Raw genomic sequence first — 12,575 nt, forward strand, 5'->3', positions numbered from 1 at the left:
TCAGCAGGCCATGTATAAAATAATATTTTTTTTTCTCATCTCATTTAAACAGCAAATTCTTCACAAAGTGTTTTTTTTTTTAAACTTCTAAAATGCTCACCCGCAAAACTGATGCAGGGGCGCAAAGCGACACCCCCCGCCAATATGAGGATTCTCACTAGTGTGTGTTATTAAATCAAGTTTCGGTTCTAACTCCCTGAAGTTTAAATGCTCGGCTAGAAGATCGTCACTGAGTGACGGAAAACACCAAAGAAAATGAGAGGATTATTTTCACCTTTGCTGTGGGAATGTACGCTTTAAACTTGCAGAAGTATTTGAGATTAAAAACAAAACAAAAAACAAAAAAAAAAACAACAAAAAAAACCACATGCCTGACAGAACCACCTCCGCTTTGAGCTGGGGTCTTTTTCTGTGTGTCTGCAAGCCCTGTTGGGTTTCCACAGATGGTGTTAACTGTTAAATATATCTGCAGCGCCTGCATTGTGTTCAAGGCCAATCTTTGGTTTGTTGTAGTCCACCAGGGCTTAACAGTGAAACAAAAACTGGGTCAGAGTGATATATATATATATATATATATATATATATATATATATATATATATATATATGTGGGTGTGTGTGTGTGTGTGTGTAGAGAGAGAGAGAGAGAAAAATTAAAAAGAAACTCTAAAGAAATGAGAGAAAACAAATATCCTGACAGGAAATGAGCTACAACATGACCCACTACTGCACAGCCATCTTTGGTTCCCATGAGCCACTGGGTGCAACCGAACGGGCCTGAAAACTGCATGTGGGTCATGATTGTGTTGTAGTAGTAGTAGTAGAGCACACTGCAAGAGAATATCTTCATTTATGCTTCTAAAACACTGGATGCTGAGTTGGATTCACTTGGCAGCAAAAAGGATGGAGGGACGCCCCCCCCGCCCCCTCCGTGAATCGAACGCGTGCTGATGATGTGCAAAGCAGATTAACGCAAACTGCACGCTTCATTGAGCGTCGCTTTCAATCTTGGATGCAAAAGGAGCACTTTTGATATTAAAGACTTGGGAGAATTGCACAAATGGGTTTTAAGGGAACCAGCGGAGACAGGCGCTTCCTGTTTGGTGCTGAGAAGGTGGCGCCACGCAAGCATACTCATGCCCCTTAAACTTTTTTACATTTCAGTTTATTTTTTCTAGGAAATTCTGTTTAATAAACCAGCACAAAGTAGTATATAAATAACATGTATCCACCCATTTTCAATCTGCTACCGTTAAATGAAATTCAATGCTACTAAACTCTGGTTTCATCTACCATCTGAGTTCTGTATGTAGGAAAACTGACACTACATCTCACCCTGAATATCTCTTCCACAAGGTAAAACACGGTAGAGGCAGCATCATGTTGTGGGTAGCAGGGTGGTCACAGCAGACTGGGCGATAGCTGGAGGTAAATAATGGAAAAAATTAAGAGGAAAACCTTCTCATATGGGATCATTCCTAACCAAACAGCCAGGGCTATAATGGAAGGGTTTGGATCAAATCATGTGTCAGAATGGCCCAATCAAAGTCCAGGCCTACAAATCTGTGGCAAGATTTACAAACTGATGTCGAAAGATATTCTCCATCTGGATTGAGATGGAGCAATCTGCCACAGGTTCCAGTTTATATTTGTAAACTATTCTTTTCCTCCCACGTCATAATTATGTGTTGGTATATCGTGAAAAACAAATAAAATAAACTGAAATGTGTGGCTGTAATGTGACTAAAATGTAGAAAAAGATTAAGCGGTATGAAATGCTTCTGAAAGGCGCTGTACCTTCACCTCATGTCCTGAATAATCTGGTTTGGATCCAACAACGAGGCTGCGCTCTCGGTTAGCTGCTAGTCTTGTTCTAGAAGCCAGAAGCGGACATGAGGAAGGGGAAGCGGGGCTGCATTCATCTCTTCGCCTGCCTCTTCTCTATCCTCCCTTAGCCATACATTCCCATGTTACACTGTATACTGTACGATACTTTACTCAGTCCCTAGCACAACCCTAGGTTTGATTACAAAAATAAGGAGGTGATGAAGCAAGCGAGTAGAAAACTGTGCCTGTTAGGCCACTCTCTGTCTGTTGCATCACTTCCCTCTGATTCTTGCTCAAAGGGAAGCTTAACACCAGAGAGTGGTAATGTGTTTTTTTCTTTTCTTGCTTACTTGCTGTGTTTTTCCTTCTTCTACTTAATGTATTCGGCACATTAGCAGCTGAGTCTGAGGTATTGGTTTTTGCATGTGAAAAATGGAGATCAAAACCCAAATCTGTGTTGCTAAAATTTGTTGCGTTTTTTTTTTTTTTTTTCAAGTAACGTCAAAATGTCTGTATGGTCTTGGAACTCATAGAAAGAGTTTTTCTTCTTTCAAACAGGGAGAGAAAAGACTCCATTTCTTCCTGCAGTGGGCCCTTTCTGTTCTTCAAAGTTAATTAGAATTCAGCTTTGGTTAACTACAAAAGGGTCTCATATACGGTGTCTTCACTCTTTAAAACAAGAAATAAGTGCACTCTTCTTCAGCAACACCTTTGTTAATCACATTTGCTCTGGAGCTTCTTGCAGCAATAGCAAACTTAATCCCACGTCTCAGAAATAAATAGCCAATGACGCACTTTTTCAGCAGCATTTGCTGTGAAGACTTTGTACAAAAGGAAAAAGGCAACAGCTCTGCTACAATATAAGACAGCTGAATGTCAAATCAAAGGTGTTTTTAAGGGCCTCTTGTATCAAAAGGAAATATTCTTTTTAGAAAAATATGCCAATTGAATAGCAGAGTACCATATCACACATCAAAACTTTCCTATATTTATATATATATCTTTTTTGAGAACTAATAAAAATATTTCAAAAAATCAGAAGAAAAATAAAATTATGTTACATTTTTTCCCCCTAAATGGACATATTTGGATACAATTCCAGTTTTTCTTTTCTATCTCCAAAATATTGATATATATTAACTTTAAATAAAACCAGAAACAAAATGCTGTTAGGTGAAATTAGAGCAAAAAAGGAACCAGCAACAGAAAAGTGCATTTATTTGTACAATGATTTGCGACTCCTGCACTACCTCTCCTTCCCCTGCTTCTCTGTCGCCTCTCCCTCTCCGTCGCTCAGTTCCAGCGGAAAGAGATGTGGCGCGGCCGGTCGCCTCCCTCCTTCACCAGGGGCTTGTGGAACTCGCGGCCGGCGCGGGAGTGGATGGCCGCCCAGCAGTACTCGCAGTAGTACTGCAGACAGGTGACGTTGGCGCAGAAGAACGGCGCGAACTTGCCGCCGCAGCGGGTCCCCTGGCACTCATCGCACAGCTGGTCGTCGAGCACGTATGGCTTCACTTCCACCTGGACGCAGAGGTGAGGATTAGACTTTTTCTTTTCCCAAAAGACTCTAGGTGATGTAAACAATAGTTTTCTACACATTACTCATTTCAATATTTCGTACGTTTTACAACTCAGTGGGTTTTATGAATTCATGGCATGTATTTATATAGCAGAAAGACTTTAAATATTTACCCTGAATAAATGAGAGTGAAGGAGTGGGAGGGAAGGAGGGCAGAGATGAGGTGCACAGGAAAGTAGGAAAGAAAGTTGCTACTTTCTTTCCTTCTGTGTAAGTTTTAAGTAAGTTAGTAAGTAGCAAAGTAAGAAAGAAAGAAAAAACAAAAGTAAGTTATAAGTAAGAAAGTTTCTAAGGAAGGAAGAAAAAAGTAAGTAAGGAAGGAGTGATGAAGGAAAGAAAGGAAATTTTAAGTAAGGAAGAGGAGAGGAAAAATGATAGAAAAGAGGGAAACTTGAAACCAGATCTGGAAACTACAAAAATTTATTCCAGACTTTTCCAGATTGCATTAGACTCATGGAAAGTTGTCTTTACTTTAGATGTTCCCTCCAACCTGGCCAACCTGGCTTAAAGTTGTAAATCTTTACTTGTGGAGAATTCAAACCAGCATTTGACAAAATCAGGTCAGTGTGACTTCTGCAAGCAGATTTACCTGCTACTTCCAGCTCTTCACAGGGATTTCAAGTGGAACATTCTGATACTAAAAACCAGCAGATCACTGAACTACACAAAACCAACAATCATATTTCTTGCAAACAGAATGAATACTACCACTGCTTCCTACTGTTATTGGGTCATAAAAAAAAATCTGCTGACAGAAATCATATGAAGGGAAACGTTTAGACCAGGTTTCAGCCTCAAATATTTCTCAGTGTTCATTAGAAATGTACCAATCATAAATGGCTGGGAAATTTTTTAAACATGTTTTGATTTGATATGTTTTCTGAAGCATGAAAAAACTAGATTTTTAATTAAACATCTAGTTAACTAATTGTAAAGAAAAACTTCACAGTTAGTTTAATAGTTTGGCTCCGTTTTGGTCTTAAAGGTCACAGAACATTTTTTAAAGACTCAAGGAGCTTTTTAAGGTCAAATTTAAATGTCAATTTTCATAATAGCTGTCCAAATGCTGAAATCTGTTATTTTCCTTTTTTAAGGTCAGAATGTACTCCAGGAAGAGTCAACTTCACTTTTCACCATCTTACTAACTTGGCATTGTGCCATTATTAGCAGATAGATATTGAAAAATCACTCAAGTGTGAAAAAACAGCCTACTAGAAGTTCCACCAGGTTCATTCTCAGGCATCTGCACTTACTCTTTTGCAAACACTGGATTACATTTGCATAATTCACTGGTTATGGCAAATTGTGCACCAGTGCTGCAAATATTAGTGTGAATCCTCAAATAAATAAGCTTGCACCATGAGGAAACCACGTTACTGAAACTGCAAAGCGGTGACGCTGAGAAGCAGCAGAGTTCAGAGTTTTGCCTCCCAGCAGAAGAAGCATTATTGGTACTATTGTTTCGAGGCTAACACGCAGAAATGTCACCTGCAGTAGTAAAAATAAAGTGTTTACAGAGATGCTGCAGAGTGGGAGGGGAGATTTCGGCACCTTTGTTCCAGATGCAAGAATCCCATTTACTGCTCCCACATACAATTTTGTGACTCACAGTTGGAGAACATCTACAGCTTGGATCAGCGCAGATCCTTCTATTTAACAAGAGCGTTACGAAATGCATGGCTCTGATTAAAACCTCAAAAAGTTAGGCCTCATTACAGTTTATGGAAATTCAGCTGAATCGTTGATTCCAAATCTAAAAGCAAGTCTTGTTAAACTGCTGCTAATACTGCTGCTTTTCTACTTAAGTGAAAGAAAAAAAAAACATGGAATGAAACTTCTTTTATAAGAGAAGGTCAAATAATTTTTCATGTAGGAGGAAAGTTTGACACTTTGCACTCCCAGCTTTCTGCCTTTCTTCCAACAAACGCATTTTACTTTCAGCAAAAATCTAACTTTTTTGTTCATCATAAGGAGAAAGGCAGTGCAGTTTGAGGTAAAGGAACAGGAAGTAAGACTGTGGTGTGGAGACGACTTCAGAAAGAGAGGGGCTTCGAGGAGGGAGGTGGAAAAACACAGAGGCTCCCTTTTTTTTCCACTCACCCGTTTATCGATTTCTCCGTGCTGCAGCTGTACAAAGCGAGCACTGATAGCAGCAATGTAGCTCTGCTGATTAGAGAAGGCGACCCGCCCCGCTCCCTTGGGGTACTTCAGCTCTGGGTCCGTGTCGATGCCTGCGTAGCAAACTCCACCGTACAGGCGGTCCATGATCATGGCCAGTTCCACTGAGGAGGAAAAAATAAAGCAGCGTCGTTTTAAAATAAGGAGAAATACTAGGAGCGAAAAATACTCAACACCAAAAATCCAGCACACATGTTGCTGATGTGAAAAGACTCTAAGTTTACATTTCAGTGAGAAAGAATACATACTCTTTAAACTTTTTTTTTTTTACTTTTTTTGTTACATTACAATCATAAACTTCAATGTTAGGATTTTATGTAATTTTCCATTAGAATTTGATTGGAAGCAACATCAGTTTTCAGGTCTTGCTACAGGTTACCAGCTAGATTTAGTGACCAGACCAGTCTAACAATTTAGTTACAACACCGGCTGGATGTTTATGGGGTTTCCTGCTCAAGCCTCAAGTCTTTAATAATATTTTTTTTTTTTTTTTTTTTTTCCGGGACTGCCATATATTTAGCTTCATCCAGTTCTCCATTAATTATGAACAGTTTCCCAGCCCCAGGTGAAGAAAAACACCCCCACAGCATGAAACTGCCACTGTCACGTTCCTGGGAATGAGCAGTGCTGGTTTCCTGATAAACAGAACAGGGTTTTACTCCAGAGGAGTTCCATCTTAGCTGCTTCGTTGCACCAGGAGGTGGAACCGGGCCGTTTCAAAGATGGGTTCTTCATCAGATAAACTATGTACAGTTTAATCTAGAACATTCAACCAAATCCCATGAGCATCGAAATGTAAATGTGTAAGTCATTACAAAAATATGCAGAAGAAAGTCACAAAACTGAAATCACAAAGAAATATAAAAATAACATATTGAGTTAATGTGCATATTTACATCGGAATGAACATAAAAAGCACCTTGATGAAAGATGGACCAAACAAAACATATTCTCTGAATCTCCTGCAAGATTTGTGGTAAACTGCAAATGGGATTTCTTTCAAACATAACTTTCTTCTTGCACATCTTGTTCCATGAATTTACGACTGAAATTTCTGAAGTTTATTTTATTTAGAGGTTTTATAGTAAAGAGGGTACAAAAGCACCCCTCACTTTAGAGATTTTATTTGTAAAAAATCTTCCTTCTAATTCAGAATCAGATGCTACTTTTTGATGCACGAATGCATAAAATCCCAATAAAAAATTGTCAAAATGTAAGAAATTTTGCAGGGCACTTCACTGTGTTCTGATTTTCAACTAAAAACCTTTGTTTACTAAAATAAAAATTATGGTAATGACTATTTTTTTTATTTTAAACCATCTTAGGGGTTTACAGAATATTTGCTGTTGATGACCTTGTTCACTGCTACAGAGGCTTAAAACATGGCAACCATGTGTATTATTAGTTCACAGACATGAACTAATAATACACATACCACTGCTATTAGGAAACAATACATTTCAATATTCTAAACTGCTCAGCAGGTTGCAAAGAGCTGATTTTGATACCACCAGTGTAGGTCAATGCCTCTGTAGCTTTATTACCCAGCAGGTCTGATTACTCCGTAGAGAGGAGTATTAAGCAAATGGGAACAAGGCAGGAAAAGTACAGAATGGTAATGTATTATTTTTTATGCAGCGATCAGAAACAAACAGCAGGAAAATTTTAAAGACCTTTCATAAAGCCTCAAAATATGGGTCATAAATGAGGTATAAGTCCAGCCCGTATGCACTGTGCGTACCTAAAATTCAACTGTTTTTATTACAAATACTCATTTGTTTTCAATTTAACCTCCAGAAGAACAAAGAGTGACAAATACCTGCACGGAGCGGACGGGGAACTCCTCCCACAAAGATGGTTTTTCTCGGGTCCAGAGGCTGAGATCCGTCCATCACGAAGTCGCTGTCGTTCAGGTTCCACGGGCGAATCTGTACCTGAGGCACAAGCACACAAAAAGCTCACAAAAGAAAAAAAAAAGCCAGTACAACAAAGAGAAACAGAAAAACTGTGTGACTTTAAACTAACTGGCTTGTCTTTAATGGTAGGGCTGGAAACGCAGAGATACAGTTTGCCGTCCTCCTCGATACAGGCGTCGATCAAGGCCTGCACCGAGCTTTCGTCCTGGAACAGCAGGAAGGCGTAGCCTACACCAAACACAGGCAGGTCATTCAAGTACAGAAACTCCAGTTTAACAGACTGATTATTGTGACTGTGCATCTGAGCCCTGAATTCAGGCATGTGCTCTATGTCCTGAAGTGGTCAGCCTCTATTACACAGGTGTAAACTTTATAGATGCTATTAAAAGTGATTCAGATTGCTACCTAAAGTCAGACCCATATGGATGAAGATGAGGAAAACCAAGAAGCAGATTACATGTGGCTGGAACTTTTATGTGCTATGTTACTAATACCCAAACAAGTCTAACTTATTTTCAATACCTTTAGGAGGAAAATAGGATTTGCTTTCTGCTTTGTGAGGCCAGTCCACAAACAGGTGTCCAAAACGCCTGAAGCTGGCAGTTATCTCATCTGAAACAGAAAGGAAAATGATTAAATATCAATTTAATTCAAACACAAAGAGCTTCTGATATGAGAGAAATAAGCCTTTGTTTTCATTTTAATGACTGTACCTTCGTCTATGTCTGGGGGCAGTCCGCCAACAAAGACCTTGCGAGAGTAGCGTTCCACGCGCTCTCCGTTCTGATGTGGGAAGCAGTGTGGGGAGCCGAGGCCCGCGAGACCCTGGTCAGCTCGCTCATCATCGGGGAAACTGTCCTCCATTGGAAAGAGCGAGGAGTGGCCTAAAAAACATAAGGAGGTCAGGAGAATAGATTTAATTCCCAAGATGAGAAAAAAAAGGTAAAGATAAGTTATGTCATAATGGTGATGATGACTTCTGTTTTATAGATTTTTGCCTTGGCAAATGTGTAGAAAAAAGCAAAAACTGAGGGAATGGTTCTGTTTTCCTTTGTTGCGGCATGTTTAAATCTTTTATAACTAAAAATGTCTTCATCGACTTGTTGATCTAACAAAAACTAAACAAAACAAATTTGTAGCATGCAAACCTAAGAGTTGTTTAGTCAAAATAGCTGTGGATCCCTGCAGCTCCTCCAGAGTTAGCATGGAGCTCTAGGTTGATTCTCTGCTTAATGATCGCCCACCAACATGTCAAAGATCCCTGGATTGTTATCAGAGTCAAGGGGGAAAAAAATCAAACCTACACTTTTCAGAAGAGCGCTTAATGCCAAAAATGATTTCCCAACCAATTAATCTACTTAGTTGGTAGATAACATTAAATTCAAATAGTTTGTGGTTGAAACATGGGGAAAAAGTTCAACTGGTGTGAACACTTTGTGAGGCTGGTGTTTAGGAAGCATTTCTAAATGCTTCCTAATAAATAAAACTAAGATTAAAAGAAATATGAAGTGTGAAAACAAAAAGCAAAAAATGTCCAAAATGTTGTGTGCTCTTCTTGTGGAAGTTACTCAACTGTAATGATTTCCCACGAAGCAGGCACGCAAGCTTAATCACACAAACACAGCAGTCCTCTAAAGTCTGAATACTTTCACTGTGGAACATATGCGTGGTGGAGGTTAAGCCGTCCCATCCGAACTGCCCTGAGCTGCTTTATAAAGCTTTATGCGAGGGTGTTAGCCTTAACTTCCACAGTGTGACGTGTGTGTGTTTCCGCCGCAGAATTGGGTAAATGACATACGACGCTTTGTGTACCTCACTGCCTCATTAACTCTCAGCTAAATGCAACACTGGTTTAATGTTGCAAAACGCAAGTGAGGAAAGGAAATATGCAAAGAGTGAAGCCTCGCAAGAGGAAAAGACACAGTTTCACAAGTTTATAACAAGACTCAACATTTAGACAATTTTGTACACACATGGAAAAATTTATTTCAAAACATGGGAATCAAATTTAAAAAAGAAAACCATGCAGGCAATATTAAATAAATCAGAAAACAGTTTGTTAAATAGAAAAAAATAAAATAAAATGGTTAAAACAACATATTCCACAGATGGACATTATAGATTTATGAATATGTTTTACCTCGTCTCCTGCTATAATTCCTGGCTGCATGTGGAACGAGGGAAAAAAATAATAATAAATAAATAAATCAAAGTAGAGGCTGTTTGTAAATATGGCATAATAAACCAGAGCAATAAAAGTGCCAGGTGGTTCATGACAATGTGCTCCACAGTTAGCTCGCCTGCTAGCACTTGATTCTGTTAATCAGCGCTGAATCATAATCAGCCTGCAGTACTTTTCTCACACAAATATCAATTTATGTAAGCGGGTACAGAGTAGGTGCATTTATTTATTTTTTTTATAGATTTGGTTTTTGAATCAGTATGTTCAATTATTGGAAAAATAATTGGTATGAAGTGCTTGAGCAACAAAGATGGCTGCAGCAGATTATAAACAAATGCCTTTTCAAGAAGACGTTTTTATCAAATTTTGCATTTTCCCAAAATTAGAGAATTACTGAAACATGTATTTATTCCAGTAATCCAGCAGAAAGAGCTAGCGCTGAAAAGCACTGAAAGAATTGTTCCCTTCGCCAGTAAAATGAAATCAGTGTCTCCATAAGTCTTGTTATCAGAGGGAAGCATGAAGAGATCAAATTTACAAGTAAATGGCGGCAGTGATTTGGACTTAATAAAACAAAGTTGACAGAAACCAGCAGATTATCACGGCAGAATCAACAAATTCTGTAGTTTAACACAAATAATGCAAAGTTGTAGCCTAAGCCCAAAATAAACCTGTGGGTTTTAGCACTTAAAGCATCAACGTCTTCTTGAAAAGGCTTTTGTTTGTAATCTGCTGCAGGCATCTTTGTTGCTCGAGTACTTCATACCAATAATTTTTCCTTCCACTCAACTTTCCATTATTAAGCTAGGGTAGTGTTCTATAAACAGCCAGCTTCTTTAGCAGTGACCTTTGGTGACTTACCCCCTCCTTGTGGCATGTTTCAGTCACTGTCACCTGGAAAACTGTCAAGCCAGCAATTTTCTGCATGACTGGCGAGGTCATAATGTGAAATTTTTAGATTTAAAACCATATACAGTATATGTTGTGTAAAATGTATTTTCAGAGAAACTGAATTTCAAAATTCCATTAGCTGCAAGCTAATGGAATTAGCTTGCAGCATCAGAAATGTCAGAAATGTATCACTTTGAGTGTACTGACCTGAATTTCACTTTTTAGAACCAAATTACTGGGATAGATTTAGATGATGTTCTAAATTATTGTGATGGATGTGTGCATTGTGCTTATGTATGCAGAAAGATTGAGAGTAGAAGGGTCATCTCAGTTCACCAGAGAGGATCGGTACTCAATACAGAACAGGCATTAGCATAAAAAGCGAGGCAATTAAAACACAATGTAATAAAGCCCACAGGATGTATAGTTAAAAGACTGAATCAGGCCCAAATAGGCCATGGTAACCCTGGAGACACCCGAAGCTAAACCTGGAAATGCAGTGTAACTGCAAAAAAGAGCAGCTGATAGAAGTATCCAAGAAAAGAACTGTGTTTGGACTTTAATCTGCAGATTTGATTAGTTAAGCAGTTTTAGCAAAACACTGTGCAACTGATCCATTTTACTGAGCTTGACTGCAAAGTAATAAAAGAAAGTAAGTGTGCACAATTACAGGCAACAGCGAGGGGAGATGTGAATTAATCATGCAGAGAATAAGGAAGAAGCAGAAATGAGATTGAAGCACATCACTTTGCCTAATCGCAGCCAATCAGGGGACCTGATACGATTCAAAGATGGCGCTCTAATGTCAGAGCTTCAGTCAAACAAAAGCAATACTCTGCGAGGATGGTCAAGCAGCTCCAGCCTGAGAACGAGCAGTTTGTATTTGAAAAAAGTAATGTCTTTTCAGTCGTAGTGTGTAATTTTCCAAGAGGAGGCAGTGGAAGCAGTTGGGGCAACATAAGGAAGAAATATAGGTTTTTAAACAGAAGAGTTTAAAAAAAGCCAAACACAATCTCCAATTGGAAGAACCCGGAATGGGTGAAGAAGCGGCTGGAACGCGGCGGCAGTAATCCTCCCTCAGTGGACATTTCAAACCAGATGGACATTAACTCTGCCGGGGAAGGTCAAAGGCAGCCAGAAACGGAGTAAAATACTGAGAGGCAGTAAAGCAGATTGAAAGAGAGCAGAGAGTGCTATAAAAAGATGTGTGTGTGTGCGTGTGTGTGTGTATATGCGAGTGTGAGAGAGAAAAATAGATTAGAAGCGATGGAGAAATGAGCTGATAAAAAGCCGTGTGGGGGTGAGCAAAAATGAGAGTGACTGGAGGGAGAGAGGATGGGGGGAGGAAGAGGATGAGGAATGTAATCTGCGTATCCTTATGAGGCAGAGAGAGAAAACCAGGACTGGTGTGCAGCCTCTATCCGCTGGCACCATCTGTCTCAGGGCACCATGACAGCTCCTGACCATGTGATCCAAACCATGTGACCCAGCAGGCTTTTCAAGAAACTAATGGCAGTTCCTGTTTTACCCGCCGGTTGAAGCCCGTACAGATGACGTCAAAACACAACAACCACAGAGTGATGAAGGAAGAGATTGCATGACCGAGAGTTTAAATCTCATCTCTAAGAAAGATCCAATTTTGCAATCATGCTCACACGCACAAGCACCACAGGAGCTCACTAATTCCAGACAAAATCTAGGACATCTTCCACAAAAAATCTTCTGTATCTATCAAACCACTGCTTCTTTTAACAAAAAAAATCATTCAATTTCATTAGATTTCTTACATCCTTCTCTAATTCAAGAACAAAGCAGAAAGAATGCAGTGAAGAATTTTATATACAAGTATTCAAGCCTAAGCTCCTCTGCAAGTGAGAAAGGAAATTATTATTTTGCTTCGAGTTGCAAAACAACAGAAGATTCCCGTCAGCAAAACAACATGAGAAAGACGATATCAGCCTCCATTTTAACAGGTTAACAGGATGGAGATATGGTTGGAAAAA

General features: G+C 39.2%; 1 protein-coding gene across 3 annotated transcripts in view; it reads right to left on the bottom strand.

The window, feature by feature from the left end:
- Nucleotides 1-2,366: 2,366 nt before the first annotated feature.
- The window catches only part of LOC106962297 (cytoplasmic polyadenylation element-binding protein 4), a 44,701-nt gene continuing 34,492 nt past the window's right edge, over nucleotides 2,367-12,575 (bottom strand). For 2 of the 3 annotated variants that reach the window (XM_015056616.1, XM_015056615.1), the window contains 6 exons: nucleotides 8,213-8,383; nucleotides 8,022-8,111; nucleotides 7,609-7,727; nucleotides 7,403-7,517; nucleotides 5,506-5,687; nucleotides 2,367-3,347 (listed from right to left, as the gene is read on the bottom strand). In XM_015056616.1, the coding sequence (XP_014912102.1) occupies nucleotides 3,120-3,347; nucleotides 5,506-5,687; nucleotides 7,403-7,517; nucleotides 7,609-7,727; nucleotides 8,022-8,111; nucleotides 8,213-8,383 (905 nt within the window). In that variant the 3' untranslated portion in view covers nucleotides 2,367-3,119. Of the gene's footprint in view, nucleotides 3,348-5,505; nucleotides 5,688-7,402; nucleotides 7,518-7,608; nucleotides 7,728-8,021; nucleotides 8,112-8,212; nucleotides 8,384-9,639; nucleotides 9,664-12,575 lie in introns of all 3 variants that reach the window. The other variant, XM_015056614.1, reaches the window with a different exon arrangement.

The sequence above is a fragment of the Poecilia latipinna genome, unplaced genomic scaffold (genome assembly GCF_001443285.1).
Source record: "Poecilia latipinna isolate Pla-1442-1.1 unplaced genomic scaffold, P_latipinna-1.0 Scaffold1396, whole genome shotgun sequence".
NCBI lineage: Eukaryota > Metazoa > Chordata > Actinopteri > Cyprinodontiformes > Poeciliidae > Poecilia > Poecilia latipinna.